Source organism: Magallana gigas, chromosome 8 (assembly GCF_963853765.1).
Source record: "Magallana gigas chromosome 8, xbMagGiga1.1, whole genome shotgun sequence".
NCBI lineage: Eukaryota > Metazoa > Mollusca > Bivalvia > Ostreida > Ostreidae > Magallana > Magallana gigas.
In genome coordinates, this window is record NC_088860.1 from 4,664,774 (window position 1) to 4,686,659 (window position 21,886).

General features: G+C 33.1%; 1 protein-coding gene across 10 annotated transcripts in view; it reads left to right on the forward strand.

The window, feature by feature from the left end:
- LOC105330586 (prominin-1-A) overlaps positions 1-20,762 on the forward strand; it is a 62,650-nt gene extending 41,888 nt beyond the window's left edge. For 7 of the 10 annotated variants that reach the window (XM_066069577.1, XM_066069576.1, XM_066069572.1 and 4 more), the window contains 23 exons: positions 337-403; positions 1,538-1,633; positions 1,777-1,973; positions 4,045-4,119; positions 4,235-4,298; positions 9,892-9,974; positions 10,152-10,228; positions 10,513-10,665; positions 10,862-10,994; positions 11,128-11,237; positions 11,359-11,443; positions 11,756-11,893; positions 12,761-12,859; positions 13,127-13,201; positions 13,634-13,687; positions 14,072-14,152; positions 14,382-14,450; positions 15,082-15,174; positions 15,722-15,846; positions 16,218-16,247; positions 17,578-17,628; positions 18,032-18,058; positions 18,337-20,762. In XM_066069577.1, the coding sequence (XP_065925649.1) occupies positions 337-403; positions 1,538-1,633; positions 1,777-1,973; positions 4,045-4,119; positions 4,235-4,298; positions 9,892-9,974; positions 10,152-10,228; positions 10,513-10,665; positions 10,862-10,994; positions 11,128-11,237; positions 11,359-11,443; positions 11,756-11,893; positions 12,761-12,859; positions 13,127-13,201; positions 13,634-13,687; positions 14,072-14,152; positions 14,382-14,450; positions 15,082-15,174; positions 15,722-15,846; positions 16,218-16,247; positions 17,578-17,628; positions 18,032-18,058; positions 18,337-18,406 (2,052 nt within the window). In that variant the 3' untranslated portion in view covers positions 18,407-20,762. Of the gene's footprint in view, positions 1-336; positions 404-1,537; positions 1,634-1,776; positions 1,974-4,044; positions 4,120-4,234; positions 4,299-9,891; positions 9,975-10,151; positions 10,229-10,512; positions 10,666-10,861; positions 10,995-11,127; positions 11,238-11,358; positions 11,444-11,755; positions 11,894-12,760; positions 12,860-13,126; positions 13,202-13,633; positions 13,688-14,071; positions 14,153-14,381; positions 14,451-15,081; positions 15,175-15,721; positions 15,847-16,217; positions 16,248-16,943; positions 16,965-17,577; positions 17,629-18,031; positions 18,059-18,336 lie in introns of all 10 variants that reach the window. The other 3 variants (XM_066069578.1, XM_066069580.1, XM_066069579.1) reach the window with 3 other exon arrangements.
- The last annotated feature ends 1,124 nt before the right edge of the window (positions 20,763-21,886 follow it).

Sequence of the window (21,886 nt, forward strand, 5' to 3'; positions counted from 1 at the left end):
ATGATGCTGGTTTCAAGTAAAATATGCATAGATTGCGTATAGCCTTAGCTCAAAGGCCAGACAAATCTTGTTATATATAATAATTTCAAAAAGCAAATGTTAAAGCTGAGTGGCCAACAATGAAATAGATTGACACAACTACCCAAATTTAAGTGCAAGCTCTAGTTAAAATGGTTCTAATTATCTTGCAGCATGAAATTAAAACCCTCATGATCGTTACTTTTTGAGAAATTGTGAAATTTTAAATCGGAGGAATTAATTACACCAACTTACAGTAGTTGAATTCGTCATCTTCCAGCAGGCTTAATTTTTTCATTCTTCTTATTTTTTTTTTAGGAAACAAAGTATATTGTGAATACCAACTTTAATTTTACCACATCTGTCATAACAAGAGATCTGGATAGTAAGTGAACTTTTATTAATTACCTGGTAATTACATATTTCTTAAAAACTACATAGACCCACTAGATATATCCAGTTTGAAATAAATACTAGTACTTTAGATTTACTTGGGTGAATGCTTTGTAGGTATCAAATTCTTTTGTAATATTTTATTTGATAGCAAGATTTTTTAATGTTAATTGTAGTGCACTAGGTAACAAATTTGAATTTATTATAAGTACTGTGCAAGTGAAGATCTTGTATATCATGGAGCCTACTCATCCTGGGGCTATAAGGTACATTGTGACGAGTCATGGACTTGTTAACAATGCTGTTACTGGTGCACGAGTCTCCTCATCTCCTAGCAATATTCATGCATGTATGCCGTTACATAGAAACTGAAATTAGCATTCATGTATTACTATAACATGATTTATGTCTTTTTATTGTAATTGTTGACATATAGTTAGTGGTATTTAAAAATTCATGTGAATTATGCCCAATGGCATGCAATCGACCGTGCATTCTTTAGTCTGCATATAAGTGTAAATTCACTACACCGTCTGGTTATTACGTAACTTCTGCTTCGTAATCACCATATTACGTTTTTCATGCTTCTGTAAACAAAAGGCTGATCAATGATGGATTATGTTGATAACTTTTAAACAAAAGCTATGAATTAAATATAATTGGGCACACTTAATCTCCAGTTATAAACCTAGCTGTTATTCTTAGAATTACTGATCAGATAAGGGATTTATAAAATTAGTATTCTTTTTTATTTGTGTAATGTTATTTTAACTGTATTTTTTAAGTGCCAGTCTTGACTCTTACTAATATCAAAAGGTATAAGCAATGTGATTCATGAATTCATTGTCTCTTTGTATGTATGTGTGTGTGTATGTAAATGCATAACATATATAAACCTGCAGGGAAAAATAATTTCAGAAGTATTTTTAAACAAGTGTTTTTTACATTTTGAATTTTCTGTAAGCTCGATCTAATCTATGATTAAGTGCTCTATCCCTATTAATTAATAAAAAAAAGTTTTTACTTTCATAATGTCTAGTCAGTTTTTTTAAAGGTTTGTTTAACATGTACTGGACTATATTTTTCTTTGAGCCATGTTTGATTTCGTTGATGATTTGTTTTACAGATCTAGGCTACGTTTTGGGTATTCCCATCAGAACAACACTGAAGACACAAGGCAATTTGGACACAGCTATATCCTCAGCCAACAACCTGGTCACAAGTAAATAGTTATCCAGTGTAAATAATTAGCCAATGATAATAGTTAGCCAATGGGACAGTGATTTTGTTGTTCAGTATCTGTAAATCTCATTATGAGCCATAGTGTATATCAATAATAAGTTAATGAAATGCTTCTCGTGACAGGGGTTACACAGATAGCAGCAGCTCTGACGACCTTGAATACAACCTTGGGAGATGTGAAGGTGAAGGCTGATATACTGAGCTCTAATCTTTCTGCTCTAAAAACTGACATAGACACTGCAATAGGAAATGCTGGGTGTCCTGGTCCATCAAACTGTCCAGATACCACTGGAGTAGACATGGGATTTGATACAAATGATGTAAGTACCACCTGATGTGATGATCAATTTAACGAGGCCAAGTCTAAGGTTTATTTCTACCCTAGATAATTTGATGAAATTTCTTACATGTTGATTAACTTCTATATCCATTATTTTAAGATAAAAAATTAATTTATTTTTGATTCCCTGGGAGATGGTCTTGAAAGTTATCAACTTTTACTATTATACTCTATGGGAAATTGTTTTCCAAATTTTTTTTTGCGTTTCTGCCCTATGGGTTTTTTTTCTTTCAAATATATGAACACGATTGTAAAAAGTCACCAAATAATGAATTTAAGAAAATACCTCATGGTTTGGTCAAGGGATGATATAAAAAACAACCCCCCTTCCCCTAAAAATGGCATATTGCAGTATGGGCTTGTAAAAATTCATTTTTAAGGAAGCAACACTTTTAAGATGCTAATATGTTTCTGTTAATTGATGCTCTGTCAATAAATTCTTTTTTAACAATCTAACGCCACCTCGAATAATAAGGGAATCATACTTTTTCTTTACTAAATGCATAGTTTAATTAGGGCCCCGCAAGGATTTGCGGGTGCCCTATAGTAATCACTCTGTCCGTCCGTCCTTCTGTCCATCCGTCTGTCACTCTTCCGTCCACAAATTTCCTGTTTTTTTCTAATAACTTATTTTATGGTTGCCCAATCAAGTTCAAATTTGGTATGGTAGTTCAGTAGGCAGAAATACATATTTTGATGCTAAGTTTGGTTCTCTATGTCTTCTGGTTTGGAGCTGGGGTGGTGGGGTAGATTCCTAACTATGCATAAGAAGAATGGGCAAAGAGAGATAACTGCTGAGAATGAATGGGCAAAGAGAGATAACTGCTGAGAATGTTACCATTGTATACATGGAAGGCTGTGCAATATTTGTCCTTTGGGATTCATTAACCTTCCACAGGAAGAAAATCCTAAGCTTTATCTCTATCTGTCACATTAAGATTAATTACTGCACTGCCTGTGTCAGCAAATGAACTTTGTTTTGAAGTTAAGGTCAATTTTGAATGATGTGTAGTATTGTGTACATTCTTTGAAATATGGATTTAAAATATGATATTCATATTTTATTTTGGTTAAAATACCGTACACAATGATTTATAATAATTTATTGAATAGAGGCAAAGCCTAGGTATCATTGCATTGGTATCAATTCTTTAATTTGTTTTTTTAACAAATTTTATTTCATCCCATGTTAACCCACTTTATCCCGTGGATATGACTCATTGGATATTTTTTTGATATCCCACAGTTGTGACTTTACAATGGGATTTGCCTAGGCATAATGAAGTAAAATAATGTAGAGTTTTATAAACAGTATAAACATTGATTGCGGTGTATAAAACATGGGATAAATAGAATCTCATATGATTTGTAGTATAATATGATTTTTATCCAACTTGTGTGTTTTATTCCCTCACTAAGGCTCAAGAAAAAACACTTTAATTGTTGGATGAAAATCATATCCAACTACAAATCACGAGATCCTATATATTCCAGTTCTTTACATCTTCTGCCGGGCATTTATTTTTCATCATTGTTAATTATATAAAGAGGATGGAATTCGAAGTTTTTTTCACTTCTCTATATTAATTGTCATAGCGGGGCCCTTCCTGACTGGTCAGTTTTCTAGTTTACTGGGAAATGATGATTCGTAGTTGCATTTTACGCTATCAAAGTCTCAACTATTACACTTTACATATATTATTAACTTTGTATAAAAACACAGTACAAAAAAAAGTTATAAACTTTGCACCAATGGCTGCATGAAAATAAAAATATGCGCAAAGTCATGTGCATTTGAACTGTACTTGGCCTCGTTAACAGGTTAAATATAAAACATTAATCAAAATATTCTTCATAACTTAGTGATAGATTTTAGAACAAAGTTGTCTTCCAATTGAAAAAAAATATGTGTGACATGTTAAAAATTGTACTTTCCAGAGTTTGATCTTGCCAGTACATTCACTGATATCAGTGATATTTTGATCTTTTTCTGATATCTGTAATACATGTATATGAAATTGATAAATTTAATGATCTGTTTATCTGTGTAGTTCCCAGACATCAGCGGTCCATTGTCCTCCATATCATCTGTTGAAAATCAGAACTTGTCAGCCATAATCATTCAGGTATACAGCCTCTGTGTTTTTTCTTATTTTAGATAACCATGTAGTTTTTAAAGTGATTATTTCTCTTCAATTGTTCTATAATCAGATTTATTGTATACATGACTGTGTTTTGCAGGCCTCGTCTGAAATTGAGAACATTCCAGAGAGAGTAACAAATGAGACAAGAACAACAGTGTCAGGTATGAATAAGGTTGTGTTTCTTCTCTTTAGAAACAATTTACATGCAGATGGATGTAAATTTTATTTTAGCAAATTTTTAACATTATTGTTAACCCTAAATTTTCAATGTATGATTTCTATGATGGCAAATATTGTAATATCACAATATTGTAAGTCACAGATTCAAAATCAGATACTGTAAAATGAGAAAATATGGTGAACAACAAATTCTTGCGCCTATGGCGCAACAGCCACTAAGTGCTAAAATCAATAGAGCGCTAATGATTTTCCATATGTATTAATTAAGATTTTTTAATTTATTAAAACAAAAAATTCAGTCCTTTTTGAAGAGACAGTATGGCGCATCTTATTAAAAATTTGACTTGAAATAATTTTCAGATAGGTTTGGTATTTCTGTACTACTAATAAATGGATAAACTTTCAGAAAATTACAAATTTCTCCCATGAAATCAACCTTATCATTTCATTGAAATTAATAATTATTTATAACCCATAAATATTTACATTGCAACGTGTTACGGGGTTCCACCTTCTATCTTCAATACTATATAATTACACATACGTATTTACTATAAACAGAACATATGCAGGGCTCACCAAGATTCAGGTTTGTTGATAGAAATATGTCTTTTTTACTTCTCCCAGGTAATATTGTTCAAAGTTTTTAAAATTACGGAACTATTTTATTGTACGCATGAATTTTGTGTTTTTATCACAGGAGTTGCTACAACCAAAATTCATTTTGTAAGCGAGGCCCTTTGAGGAGTTATTTGACATATTTATTTCTGTTCATTTTAATATGAACTGAAATTGGTAAACCATTAATAAATTATCCAGAGAGTAATAATTTGTTCCATTCGTTTCAAGAGTCCCTTTTACCTCATATTCCATCATAGCTGCAGGTCTGTAGCTCCCGGTCTGAAAAACTTTGGATGGACGACCTGTCGCGATATACGGCGCACAAAAAATTGCGCTAATTTTGGAATAATTAAAAATACAGTACAGCTGAAAATACATGTGTGAATAACTTCAGATTTACCTATTGTATAGTTAGGAAATAAGAAATAACGTTTATTGTAATAGTTGAAATACATGAAAATCCCTTTCACATACTTAATTAACGTAATTATGAGCTTCTGAAAATTCAAGGGTCGTACAAACAAGAATAATCTTACATCGTTTATTTGTACCACATGGACTTTGATTGACATTCTACTACAGTTATTGCCGAGATCAAAGAGATGCCGCGGACATTATTCTCCAATATACCACGAACATCATCAGTAAATTATCAGATCAGAAATACCTATTTGTTTCGCATTGACCATGAAAGTACAACTTCAAACCGTAAAAAGTTTTAAAACTATGTCAATTTCACGTGTTAGTTCCAGTCAAAACGATGTGTATTGCCTCAAATGTTTATTTTTAAGAGATCAATGCGGCTGTTTCTAACACCTCCCTAGCACATTTTCACTGCGTGTTTTTACATAAAATATATAACGTGTAGTAGTAATAATCGTATTAAATTGCCCTTAAAATATTAGGAACATGATTTAAAGATATTTTATAAATAAGTAAAGAGTATTAAGTAAAAATTCAAAGAAAAATTCTGTCGTCTGCATGTGATTCCTTTGATCTATACACATGTAAACATTACAAACAAAACCATTGGGGTTACACGGAACAGCCGTCAAAATGACCTAGATCGTCTCTCTATAGGAGAAACGATCTGTAGAAATACTGGGCTGTTAGTAGAATAGAAATAAAGTTCTTGTTATCGTGAATGTTGCAGGATAACCTCCTCGGTCTCGAAATGTTGTTTGAAATATAAAAGCCTCGACTTTTATATTTCAAAACAACATTTCTCGACCTCGGAGGTTATTCTGCAACATTCACGAAAACTCGTACTTTATTTCTTAAGTAATTGACACGTGCTGAAAACTACAAGATCTTCGTCCCACTATGGTCATCATGGAAAACGAGGTTAAAGCGATTCTTCAAATGAAACACATCCTTACTTACTCGATAATTTATAAATGGTTTACCAATTTAGGTTCATTTTAAAATGAATAGACATAAAATGTTAAATAACCCTCAAGGGGCCTCATTTATAAAAATAAATTTAGGTTGTAGCGACTCCTATGATAAACACGAAAAATACATGCTTTACAAAATAATAATTGTGGTTATTTAAAAAACTTTGAACAGATATTACCTATGAGAAGTAGAAAAGACATATTTTTATCAACAAACCTGTCCAGGAGATTCTTCGCGAGCCCTGCATGTGTTTTGTTCACAGTAAATACGCATGCGTAATAGTATAGAAGGCTGAACCCCGAACACGTTGCAATGTATTTATGTGATAGGTTATACGTAATTATTAATTTTAATGAAATAATTAGATTTATTGCATGGAGAACTTTGTAATTTTCTGAAAGTTTATATATTCATGAGTATTACCAAAATACCGAGCCCGATCGGAAATTTTTTTCAAGTCGGTTTTTCGATAAGATGCGCCGTACTGTCTCTTTAATCTTATTTTCGAACACATTCTGTACAAATATTTGATTTAAAAAAATTCCTTGGACATTTTGCTACAGATAGTGTCATTTTACTTACCTCTAATATTCTTTTAAACACCATCATCAGTCCTGTAAAGTGATGTGGTGCAGTTTATTTACATGTAAAAATGGCAACTCTCGATCTCGACATGAATTTAAATTACTACGGTACATTTTCCAAGCTCAATTAGCGTGTTTCGGGGAAAGTTTGAGGCAAGGAAAGAGATGTACGATATAAGTAAGAAATTGCATTAAATAATTTAATTGTACTAATTATTTTCACAGAATTTGTGTGTAATTAAGGTTAACTAGTCCCCACATAGAGCAGATTTTTGTGTGCTGTAAATTGCAGTTATTTACTTTGATAGGCAGTGTAGCTCCCAGGTCGTCAATCCGAATTTTTTCAGACCGGGAGCTAATTCCATCATACTGTAGTCGGGCAGAGATCTTGTAGTTTTAGGATGTGTCAATTAGAGATCTTGTAGTTTTAGGATGTGTCAATTACTGTCAATCAAAATCCACATGGTTTCTATGGCCTTTAAATTTCCAGAAGCTCATAATTACATTAATTAGGTATGTGAAAGGGATTTTTTTATTCTTCAACAGTCACAACCAACCTTATTTCTTATTTCCTAAAGATACAATGCCATTGGGTAAATCTGAAGCTCAACACCCATGTTTTCATATGTACTGTCTATTTAACTACTTAAGTTGTGCGCTTACGTAATGTTAAGTGTCTATGGTCAAAGGGTGTGCAAAGACCTTGAATAAAGTTTGTAGGTTAAGGGTCAAGGTCATATCTGACCAAAAAAAAAATTCCTTTTTTCAGAGTATATTTTCCACCTAACCCTATTTGGCTCATTCTTCTCATAAACAGAGCTTTTGAGTAAAGGATGTGTTGTGATCTTGAACCAATTTTCAAGGTCAAATGTGAAGGTTGTAGCAGAATTATATGAAAAATCCTTGTTTGGAGCATATCTTCTCTCGCTTTGCTCCAATCTGGCTCATACATCACCCACATAGTGCCTTTGATCAAAGTGTACGCACTGACCTTGAATAATGTGTGTAGGTCAATTGTCAAGGTCATATTGGATCAGACAAAAATCCCTTTTTAAGAGCATATGTATACTCTCCACTTAGCCCAATTTGGCTAATACTTATACAGAGCTTTTTGGCTAATGGCATACAATGACCTAAAAAAAAGTCAATGTGAAGGTCGTAGCGGATCTCTTTATAATCAGTTTTAGACCGTAGATTATTTACCATTTGATTAATCTTGCTCAGATTGAACAAAAATTCCTGTAAGGGGTAATGAGATTGAATTGGAAGTTCCTAGCCAGGTGGAAAATTGCTAAGTTATAGGTCAAGGTCAAAGCAATGTTCTCTGAAATTCTTTTCATCCTATTGTCCATCATTTAAGTGGGGCCTTTTGAGATGGTCACCATCTCAACACCATCCATACTTGCCAACCTCCAACATGTGAAAATCTGGTCATGACCAGATTTGGAAAGTAAAAAATCTGGTCATAGCGCGTAACGACATTCACGACATATTTACCATGCGTTTCATAGGTATATACAATAGAAATATGTGTTAAAATTTATGTGTAATACTTTAATGCAAAGAAGCATTTTAACTAAAAGTTGCTGATTTTGAATTTTGTAAAGTGATCTGACACAGAAAATGGTAGGTTGTATTCAGCTAAAAAAAAAGACTTTAGTGTATTAAAAAGCATTCTATACATGACTTAGCATTTTTGAATGTTTAGTCAGATCATTTTGGGCACAAAATCCAATATTCAAATGTGCGTTACATAGAACACAAAAGCCTCGTTTTGTACTCGATTACTTTGTTTTACCTATGGGAATTCATTTTCCCAGATATGTTGATAGGTACAAAATAAAATATCGTTTTCTTTTTGTTGGTTTTGATTCCGCTGGCCCCGATGAAGACCTTTTCTTATTGGAAGCCATCACACTTAATGATTTAAACCTTCGCTTAGTCTAAACAACTCACGATAATAATTACACTTAATGTGTCTGTTATAGCCATCGGCATTGTTTATGCGTTACGTAAATCCAAGCTCAGCTTGGGTTCATAACTGGAAGTCAAACGCGCAACGTAATGTACGAACCAAATCCGGAAATCGGGAGATTTTCGGGTTGTAGGACAAAAATTGGGTGAAACATGACCCGCTGGGTCATAAAAAATAATCGGGTGAAGGGTTGAAAAATCGGGTGTGACCCGACGAAATCGGGTCAGTTGGCAAGTATGACACCATCTCAATGTTGTTTAGTTTTATTTTATTGCTTATTAGTAATTATCATTAGCACCTTAAAAATTGGGCTTCTTCCCTTGTCACTTTCATTTAGCGCCTGGAGGTAAAAATGTGATCAAGCATGGCGATTGTCCACGCTGACTGCTGACAATACTTAATTGATTTATAGCTTTCTGTTTAGCGGGTATGAAAATGATAAGATATACACCCGTTTGTGTTATTTTAATGTAAAATACATGTAATTGTGAAAATGATCTGCTTATTATGGTCGAAACTCTTGATAGCATTCGATAGCCAAAATTTGTTTACCAACAAAAATTACACACCATCACCAATAAATGAATTTTTTTGTATTTTCTGATTACAGAAGATTTTGACAAAAGTAATTGTATGGTTTTAAACAACAGTTTACCATGTACACAAATTAAAAATTAAAGTTACTATGTTCACATGCTTAAGTGAACGTGGAATTAAAGACAGGTGTAACAGTTGATCGAACCAAAAAAATATTTTAATTAACCTTTTTTAAAATGAAAGGTGCGTAAATTTTAAATGCACCAATCTATTTGCGCTAGCATTTGCACTAAAATGCATTTACCAAATTTCTCGGTTTACGGTATATAATTTTCAATGGTCTGAACTAATTGGAAAAAAATTGGATGAAGATATTTCCTTATTTATTTAAGTTTTCCTTTTGCACTAAGAGAATGTTATCTCTGATTCCTGTAAATGATGGTCTTGTTTTTCATACAGACTTGAAGACCATGGTCTCTAATTTTTCCGGTGAAATCGATCCCCTAATTGAGCAAGTAGAGAACATTCAAGACTCCATCTCGGTAGGTTGGCATTCTGACGTTAATTTGGGAAAAAGATCCACATACAAACATCACATAAAAGACTTGAATTTTTGTATCCCTTGAAAGAGAAAAAAATTTGGAATGTCAATAATTATTGCTCATGCTCTCCCAAATCACCTATTAAATAAACATTGAACTAACCTTGACCTTTTGCAGACAAACGGGACCATAGCTGACATCAAGAAGCAGGTAAAGGATATGGTAGATGTTGGAAGTACCTATGATAAGTACAGGTAAGTTCCCTGCTACATGACTCTCCATGAATTATTGAACTAGAAATGTCAAACCGTAATAACATGTAATAACTATTAAGGCTTCGTAAATCTTGACCCTTTAATAACTTAACAAAGAAACAAAAACTTTTTTTCTTTTAAGGAAAAAAATTTGCAAATGTAAATATTGTATTGCAGGTATATGTACTGATGTTTTGCAAGTGGTAGAGAGGTGTGTTTCCATTCTGTTGATGTTATACAGGTGGTATGGTAAGCCTCAGGTATACTGTATTATTGTTTTACAGGTGGTATGGTGGCGTGGGTCTGACCTCCATTGTGCTGTTAGTGGTACTCCTGCAGATTCTGGGCCTGGGATTTGGCACCTGTAGCCAGAACTCGAACACCCGGCCCACAGAGCGGGGATGTGTGGGTACCTCGGCAGGGAACATGCTGATGGCGTAAGTCTCACTCCTCCAATACTAAAACCTGTTGATGTTGAGTTACATTTCTGAATCAGTAAATTCAAGGGCTAGGTATTTATAGCATTCTCCATTTCATAATTTGCGGTGTGTTGTTGCTGTTGAGCTTCTTATAAACTTTTTTGGATATGTTATTTAACAGATGATACAGTAATGTTTGTTCTCCTTACAACAGGTCTGTGGGCTTCGTGTTCATCTTTTCCTCATTTCTGATGTTGCTGACAACCTTCACATTCATGTTAGCAACCCCGCTACACCGGTTCATTTGTGACCCCCTCACTGACTCTTCTCTCAGTGACCTTGACACGGTACATCAATTTTATATGAAATCTATATTTATATTTATTTTTATTTTGATAGTACATGTATATTGTCATGGTAGTTATAACATGGGTCATTAGAAAGATGTTGTTCTGATTTTAAAATCTCTTTGATTGGCAGATTGTGGACAAGATATACAAGTTCCAGTATGGTACTTCGAACGGCTCCTTCCTTGGTAAAATGCTCTTTAGCAACGCTAGCATTGACCTTAGGGTCAGCAAACTTCTGCAGTAAGTGAGCCTGGTGTTCCCCCCCCCCATCACTGCATTGTCTGTTTGTCACTGACACACTCTGTGTTTGTGTAGGTTCTCATGAAGCTAATGACACACTTGTTTCTGGTTCTCTCCACAGAGATTGTCAGGGAGGAGCTGCTGCCTTTAAGGCTCTGAAACTGAATAACTTGTTTGATGTCAGCACTTTAACTAACTTCACAAAAGTAAGTTGTAGCACTATTACAGTCTCTCCTGTGAATGAAACTCACAGAATATCTCGCCATTATAACACACTTAGGTGTATGGAAGTGAGCGAGAAATCCTGTCTGTCAATGAGTTCTTTGTACAGGAATAATAACAAGCACTAGTAAAAATAAAGTGTAATTTATAACAATTAAATGATTTAACCAGTCTTGATATGTGACTATCAGTCATGATACATGTATCGTGATTTGTAAATCTTTCAGTGTCCTCATTATGCTGTTATGTCCTCATTATGTCTGTTGTGTCCTCATTAAGTCTGTTGTTTACTATAGGACTTAAACATTCAGTCAGAGGTAGATAAGATAAACATTGACCTCAGCACAGTCAAGATCATGACCCCGAGTCTACTGAACCAACTCAACGAAATGAAGAGCGCCATCAACGTCAACTTTACCAAGTTCCGAGAGGAGGTAAAACGTTTCTATTTTTGCTGTAAAGGTCAGGGTCATAGAACCAGTTTGTTGTTAGATCCACATGTCCGTGGACCATACACTGCTGTGTTTGTTCCTATGGTCTAATGGTAGTGTGGATCAAAACAGCTTCTATAGAGACAGACGTGACTGTCAAGATATGTTGATCATTACATTTAAGTATTGAATCCTTATTTTTTGAAAGATATAGTCTCATAACTGCAACGGTGTGTGCATACAAATTGAATAACGCGCGTTAGCGCGTTATGAAAATTTGTTTGCACACACCGTTGCAGTTATGAGACTATATCTTTCAAAAAATAAGGATTTAATGCTTATATTTACATTTTTTTTACCTTCTTGCCTTGTACGCAAATGCGAATTATACCTCAAAACTACTGTATTATCCCATGGGTAAGTTCAAATTAATGGAAGAGCCACAGTAACAGCCACAAGCGTGATCTTTGATTTTTGCTTGTGACGTTGTATTTATCAGCGTTCAACGTTTGTGACGTCACAAGTAAAACTAGTGATTTAACCTTTTAGTACCCTGTCTGTGTTATGGTGCTATATCTGCAGTAGCTTTACATGCAAAATATATGTGGAATGTAAATATTAAATCATACATGTAGTCTTGCAAGAAATATCTTTTAATGCTTAGACTGAGTTTATATTTGAAGATATTCGTTTAAAAACAATATTAGGAACTTATTAGATGTGTAACATTCATGATTTGATCTGCTAATCATTAGATGAGAGGTGTAACATTCATGATTTGATCTGCTAATCATATGATAAGATGTGTTCTGCATTTTGTAACCAGTTATGTATAAAGCAATCAATGAGATATGTACTTCTGTATTACAGTTGGGTAAATCCACCACCGGACAGAACATGTCTGCCCTCGCTGATCAGCTGGACACTTTTGCAGGGTCGTGTTCTCCCGGTTGTAATGCAGCCACACAGGTATGTATTAATATTCAGCAATGGATATTTTATTTTTATATAGTACATGTAATAAATATAATATAATGTTTATTCCATAATTATCACAAATATAAATACCGGTATGTTTTGTTCAAATGCTGATTCAAATTTTATTTTATCCATTCAATTTTTATGAAGTTCAAATCAAGTAGTCATTTTTGGGGTGTATTTCTAAAGTGCAAGCATGTACAAAGTATAACAATTGTTTAGCATTCTAGCTACATAAAACGATTTTGTATTTTGCAGACATCACTGGGGGAATTGGCCAACAGAACTCGCTCTATTGAAAGCAACGAGCTGGCCAATCTGACAGCTGCCTTGGTAAGATTTGTACTGGACCGAGTGTGTCACAGTGGGTTATCCTCTTAACATGCAAATCGTAATTGCTGTTGAGGGGACTTAGCATCATTTGTATGTCATTGCGTCGTATGCCAGTGTGCTAGTGTTTAAAATCTGGAAGGGAAGATCAAAAGGAAACCATAGTACTTGGGAATTTTGAATTTTGCATCTTATTAAACACTGTATTGAATAAAAGAAAAACCAAATTCATTTCAAAAGTTTATATCAGTGATTTTTCTTTTGAGATATTGACTATTCAAATTTTGTGAACAAATAAACTTGAGAGCACAAGAAACAAATGGTGAAATTGATTGACAACACACTCTTAGAACTTTTTGGATGGAATTCAGTTGATGCTTCACCATCATTATATAGTTCAAAAAAAGTTCAAGGATTGTTTTTGTTTTTTGACAGACACAGCTTGGGACTGATTTGAACACTTTAGAGTCAACAGTCAATGGAACTGATGTAAGTAAAAAAGACACACGTCAATTATTAGATTTTATTACCTCAATTCTACAACATCAGGTGTTCATATTAGTAATCCGGCAATATTTTTAGTCGGACACTGATTTAACCAATCAACTTTAAGTTTAATCATCTTTGTACTTAACTTATCCATGAAGTTTAATTGTTGAGTAATTTGAAGGTTATTTCAGAATTTCAAAATTGGTCAAAATGTGTATTTCATGCCAAAAAAATTCAATAAGCCTGTCCAACTAAAATTATTCAATCATTCATAATGAAACTGACCAGTGACATATCAGAACAAACCTATTCTGCTGGAGCTTCTTTTGCATGGAAGTTAGATCTGTTGCTATGAATGTATAATCTGTTTATTTCAATTTCTAGACGGATGTTGATAACTGCATCAACAACTTTAACATCTCGGAAATATTTGTACAGAACAATGGCTCTGATGTTGTCAAAAATGTAAGTATATGTTGGTGTGCCTTGTTTGAAAGTTATACCATAAATTTGTTTAGAAAGTTCTTGTAAAACAGCATTGATACAATCAGACAAAGGACACTGAAATTAAAAGTAATATGACACATTGTTGATATGAAGTAATATATTTTTTTAATTTTTTTTTATTTGAATGTAAATTTTTGTTTAGAAATAAAGGTTTTAATACATGTATTAAATTCTTTATATCTCACAGGAGGCCAAAAAGTTTGCTGACCGAATAATTGGTATTGTGACCTCATTTGCTGATGATGCATTGTATGCTGTAAGTTGTCAAGAATTTGCTCCTTCTTGGACTGTTTTACACTACATTTGGTATATTCCAATAGAAAGTTATCTCAGATGTCTAAGGTTTAAATTATTTCCTGAGAGGGTTTGATATTTTGGAAGACTTTAATAAGCTTACATGTATTTGTGCATGCTGCCTTTGATGCTTGCATAGATGTATTTCTGAAGTAAACTTGCTACCTGACGTTAGGGTTCTTGACACAATGATTTTAAGAACATAACCCATTTTTTCATCCAATCGGCAATCGCTTAATATTCTATCAAGTGATGTTTTTCATTGTTAAGAATTTCTCAAATCTCACAGAGACGTGACATTTAGATAGATTGGCATAGAGAGCCAAAGATAAAAAAGAGGGGATATTTGATTGGCACAGAATTTTTGTTCAGCCTGTAGAAAAGTGGGTTATGTTTTAAGAAAGTTTGATCATATTAAGTAAAATTTACATAATTAAGAAGGGGCTGGGTCGTTTCGCTCCCTCCGCCTCTTTCTTAATCACATAAATTTTACTTAATATGATCTGTCTATTACTTAAAACAATGAATCTTGTGTGAGTGAGAGGTACATGTTAGACATACCTTTTGTAACACTGTTTTTTCCCTGTGTTCAGCTTGACAATGAGATTGGGAAGTGTACCCCCATATGGAACCTGTACAACACTCTGTTTGTGATCTCCCTCTGTCAATACACAGTGGATAGCCTGGTGAGTGACATCGTAATATCTGTCCAAATTGCACGATTAATATCTGTATTTTCTGACATCTTGTACCCCCCTATATTGTAATGATATCCTGGATATAAGACAGTGAGAGCAATAAATGTAAATTTCAGAAACTGTATGTATTCTGATATTTTTTTTAATCATTTGTAACTGATTGAAAACATTGATATTTATCTATTATTGACATCTGGAGATGAAATATGTGTAAAGTAATAAAAGATGCAGGTTTTTTTTTATATCCACATTTAAATAAACCAGTTTTGAATAAACTTTTAAAAAAAGGTATTAAGGAGTTTTAAAAAAAGGTATTAAGGAGTTTAAGAAAAATATGCCACTTTCAGATTTTTTGATAGAGAACTTTTATGAATTAGATTAAAAAATGTTGTATTCTTATACATGTACCATATAATTTCATAACAGTACTGAAGAATGCAACGAAATACTTTATTTGACCATGTATTAATTGTTCTGAGAACTATCATGATTTTTGTCGTTGTTTTGCATTTAAAGTCTAATGTTGCCTTGACAGAACGGTTTCTGGTTTTCCCTGGGATGGTGCATCTTTTTCTTCATCCCCAGCATTATTTTCTCCACCAAGCTGGCTAAACATTATCGACGGATGTCTCAACTGGACAATGACTATGAAGATGATAAGTAAGTTAAAGATCCGTATGATTATAAGGCATTTATTTATTGTTTAATTAGGCAATCCCATTTATCGTCTTATTTAATGATTTTTTGGCAAAATTTGGGATGTTTCAAGGGAAAAAAAATGTTTGTTACTGTGGTTTCATCAATATTTGTGGGAACATATGTAAAAATCGGTCCTGGCCATTTTGATTGATGTCACATATTTCACTTGGATGGACATTTTATTATGTTGCCAAGCTCAACAACGAAGTCCTCAAAAATTTATTGCTCAATGAATATAAATGAAAAAACAGTATTTCATGTATGGGAAAAAGTGGGAAAAAGAATTATGCTTAAAAAACCTACTCCTCTATATGTTATTTTTAATTCTACAGAGATGAGCTCCAGCTTCCAGAAGTTAGCAGGTAAGATTTAAACCTCTGTTTACTAACTTGATTGAAGTCTGTAAAACTGTACTGGTCATACCATATCTACACCCATGTGTGTGTAATGATCACTTTTCACAAGTTTGATTGTAGTAAATGAACACACTTCATATGATTTTATATATTGTTTGCATGATTTTTATGTAAACTGATATGTCCCATTATTAATTTTTCTTATTTCCATTAATATCTGGATCTGGATGGGGGACCTGATATAGATAAAGGTGCCACAGGTTTTGTCCATAAGTGGGTAAAATTAAAGTACTCAAATCTATTTTTTTATGATGAGGTAGCAGTTTACTAAAGTACATGTACCTTAAGAACATGTTAAATCTTCTGAAAAACTAAAAGAGTAATTGGAAATCATGTGATATAAACATACACATGAAAATGTTACAAAAATGAAATCCCACTTTAGCCTGAAAAAACCAGGTCCTGTAAAGATTTACTAAATACATGGGGCATCTTGTGTTCAAGCCAAAATATAGCACGATTATGCATAAAATAGCCATAAAAAGTTAAATAATCTATGGTCGATACATGGAGCATCAGAAGTTATAGGTAAGCATTTTTAAAAAATTGTAATCAACATTCTGAGTAAGCTAGATTGAGCATGGTAGCACCTTAACTGTGGTATAAAAAAGGAAAAAAGAAGACAATATTTTACATTTTCAGCTATAGGCCAGTACGTATATGGTTGGTTTTAATATTTCTACGTTTACCACGTTTACATTTATACTGTTCTATTTTTCCAGTTTTCTTTCCATTTACAGGTTTATTTATGAGATTAAAACCTACGAAGAAACATATAAAACTGCTCAATAATTACATTATTTAAAAAAAAAACAAAATTAATACAAAACAAAATGATGGTCCATGAATTATATAAGTCAGTCAAATACTTTTAAGTCATTGATTCCCCTGACTTTTGTTTCTAGAACAATAGCTACCTACCTAAAACGTCAGCAATATCTAAAGCAATTCTTGACACATGCCAAACAGAGAAGACAAAGGTTTGATGAACACATAAGCCTGCCCCTGCCCCTCCCCGTAGTACCACTCCCCTGCAGTCGATTGTTGTATGGTCTAGTACAGCACCTCCCTGTAGGATCAATATTCCTCGATATTCCTCGATATCCTCTCGGCTCTGTATCTTTAGGCAGTGTTTAGGTTTGATGTTGTAGAATTGATTGTGCATGCATGAGCGATGACTTTAGTTTGTTTTTCGAATTGACGTTTTAATTTTTATCAGTACACTGTATTTATTTACATTGATTAGAATTATAGTGATTATGCTTTCATTTTGTAGTGATAAGTATCATTTTCTGCACAATAAAGTGCATCCAGAGGACAAGGAATGGTAATAGAGTTGTGATATTTGTACAGTCGCCTGGTGATTTATCTGTTCCTTTAACAAGTTTGGGGCATTTAGTTATAGCTTAATGTGTATATGTGTACATCTATGTTGTATGTCTCTGACTAAGAGTGCAAGTCAGTCTGACAATAATATAATCTGTTAAATTGTTCTACACTAACAGTGGTTGACAGGGTTTGGTTTGACTTGTTGTTTCAATAATGGTATTAAAATATCTTTTACAATTACAATGTTTTATTATATACGGTAGACCCTGAACTACTATAATTTTTATAGTCATATGCAACCAATATTATGTAAACCTTAGTTTTAAGTGCAATCTAAGTAAATAAGAATATACAGATGTTTGCAGTTTACAGTTATATTAATGTATTGATTTCTATTACAGGAACGGGTCTAAGTCACCATTTGGCAGGTCAGTGTCTGGATATAATAACTTTGTTGATGAGATACATTCTTTTTGTGCACTATAAAATGCATTGTATTGTAATTTATAGAAAATCCTTTTCTGTAAAGAAAACGGGAACACAATAAATGTGTGACTGAATTCTAATTTGTAACACTACTGTCTTATTTGGTTTGGAAATTAAATGATTCAAATTTTCAATCAGGTTCTAACTTGAATTAAAGCTTACAGTATTTCAATACCTAACTTTTTTTTTTACAATGAATCAATATTCTTTCTCTCTACAGCAACAAGGTTGGACACTACGACCCGTCTTCTGCCCAATCCAACCCCCCACCCTACAACACAGACTGGTGAGCAGCCTCTGCTCCCACCCTGACCAAGGCGTGGTCAATAACGGGGGAACTTTAGTGTACAAAACGCCTGCAAAACTATAAAATTAACAATTACAATGTATTCCAGACAATGTTTTACCTGGTTAGTTATACAGTGTACCTTGTTTAAGTTTGTGGTTCACATATTTATTGATTTTATGATATTATAACTGAATGTTTTCCAAAATATATTTTAACAACATTTTTTAAAGAAAAAAAGAAGTACCGGTATGCAGCTAAGACAAGTAGAAAATGTAAGATAGACAAAGACTGCATGATACGAAAAGTGAAAGAGCATGGCTGTCATTTTTAAAATACATTGGATTGGTGATTTAACAACCATATCAAAATGTTTTGACTGTGTGATGAGAGTGTGTTTAATAATTGTTGGTTTTTATTTTGTTTTTGGTATAACATTCCATTATTTTTACAACCACGACTAGATCACAAATGTTGACTGACCCCGAATCCTGTGGAGTAAAGCTGTGATACCATATGTTGAGATTAATAGCTGTGTGTTTGCATCTTATACACTTAAAGGCTACCTGATATAACTCTAAGTCAGAAGAAATCCAAAATGCATGTGATCCTATTTCTTTATTTTTTTTAAATTTTTGTTTGCTTTTTTAACAATAATTTTCCTCTGAATTATCTAAAAGATTAAATGTTATCTTGCTCATTATAACAAAATATAATTAACATTTGTATGCAGCATTTTACCTACTGTATCGATGAATTTTGCACTTGTAGAAAGTTATGCCCCTTTGTCATAGTCTCTCACAGTATTTTTTAAATCACCTGTGTGCAAACCTGTCCTATATTGCCTTGCTATTGAGAAATATAATACAAACAGGTAAAGTTGGATAAGTTAAGATGAAACTTTGTGATATGCTCCAATTGACATTCTGCAAAGGGAAATAACTTTTTTCAGTGTGAAAGTAGTGTGTATGAATGTTAGCCATATATTTTGATGTTAAAAGTTTTATGAAATATCTATCCGTCCTGTTACACATTCATTCCACAAACACACATTTAATTTAGCGTAATTTTCTTTCCAATTATATTATGATACACTTTTATTCAATGTCTACACATTAGATGTGTTTTCTTTCCAGAAGAGTTATATTTGAGTGATAACATGTTAAATTGATGTCAATGATAAAAGTCCCTCGATAGCATTCTACTGTTTGCTGTGATATTTATACCTGTATCACTTATCCTGTCATGCGTCTTTTTGCTTTGACAAATTATTGTCACTTTCATGCTAATTCAGAGGTCCAGACTTTGAATTTAAGGCGGCTGTGTGGTCAACAAATTAACTATAAGATCAGCATTAAACTTTTAAATATGATATTATTGGACATTATTTATTATCTAGTAAAGAAAGAATCAAAAAAAAAAATTAAGCCTTAAAGTTAGAACATTTTCCTATATCTTTATACACAACTCTTTTTTAAAGGGGGTAAATATAGCTTAAAAATGGTTACAACCACCCAGCCCTCTTAACAGTCCAAAGCCATTATTCCTATGTCAGATAAAAACGAAAACATTTTTAAAGGATGACTGCTGAAAACATCAAACACGTTACAGGTAATTTAACACTTTGTTCTGAGGATATATCAAGAATTACCATTATGATTTGTAGTGTTTTTAAGGAAAATAACAAAGTGCTAATACATTACAATTAGAAATAACAATGTGACTTGGGTTCTCTCGAATTTTAGAAGGACTGTTCTGTTTCTGCATTTTTATGCAAGTCTGACGATTTTCATTATCTTGAATCTGATATATGAACATGTGTTTAAACTCAGACCTCAAAATTACCTGCATAATGAAATTATTATACGATTCATGTGATTTTTTGCTTAAGTGTGCATAATATAATTTTTTTGTGTAATGTTTGTTTTGAATTTGAAATGATTTTTTCATAGATACACATGCATACTCTATGACTCAATGACGTCATCTTTCTCAGCTGACATATTATAGAAATCCAAATTAGTGATAAAATTTATATGACAATGACCGTCTACTAACTGACAATGACCGTCTACTAACTGACAATGACCGTCTACTAACTGACAATGACCGTCTACTAACTGACAATATGTAGGGAGTTGTTTTGCGTTAAAACACACAGATACAAACTTAAAGCAGGGAAAGTAGTTATATTTTTATTTATTTTAAAAAGTACAACTTGTTTTTTAAGTTTTTAGAAATTGTTTATTTGTCTCTTTTTTTTAAGTCAACTCTTTTTTAAGTCAACTCTTTTTCTGTTAACATGTTATTGTTTATCTGCTTCATGATGAATTATTTGCAATAAATTGTTAATTATGGTTCGTTGTGTTTCCTTGAATGTTTCTAGCTGTTCTTCAACACTGTAAGAAGTGTTGATGTAGGTATAAAAGGTCCATAAAATATATAGGTTACAGTGAGCTCACCTCAGGTTTACTCCCTCTGGTTATCACAATTTAGATATTAATCTTAACCTGTCCTGTGACTGCAGTCAAACAACTCAGAACGTACGCATTTGTTCATTCTGTGACGATGTTGTACCCGTTAATGAGGTAAAGTAATGCAAAAAAGTGAATTATAAAAAATTAAATCTAACAGACCAGACGATACTTCAGACCATTCCACGTCATCAGCGTCGTCACTAATATCCATGACGTCAACATCTTCCTTGAATATTTTCGTTTCGCTATTCTCTGATCCCAAATTCTGAGACTTGCCACAGGACCATTTTGTACAAGTACCGTTTCGTAAAAACCTCTCTGAGGACGAAACCTGAAAAAACACCTTCATACCTTCTGCTCCGACTCCCGGTGGTCAAGATGAAATAACGATGGTCGCAACCCCAAGGTCATTTGAGATACGATTATATGGCACGCCAAATTCACAAAAATGAGCTAAACATACCTAGAAAAAGTTGTAGTTGACATTTCGAGTAGTCTCACTTTATATTGATTGCGAGCCTTTACATCGTTCAGGGACGTATATACTAAGTATATACGTCCCTGCATCGTTAAACGAGGAAAATTGCAAGAATATTTCATATCTTAGGATATAATACAAAGTAATATATACATTTTACTTTGTTGTTAGAAGTAGTTAGTCAAAAAACTTCAGGCGATGACGAGATCTACGTTAACGTCGACCATTTTGGGAACTAAATTATGGCCAACTACTGTAGTTTCACACTGTGAGAAGTGTTGATGTAAGTATAAAAGGTCCATAAAATATATAGGTTACAGTGAGCTCACCTCAGGTTTACTCCCTCTGGTTATCACAATTTAGATAATTTTAAATATATCTTATTGAAATGTTTGCATTATATATAATATATATATATCAACATCAATTGTAATAATTTATTGTAAAGTAATGCCAAAAAAAAAAAAAAGAAGAAGAAGAAGTGTAAAACCAATGTCACAGCTTGGTTCTAAATAAGGAATCATTCTTT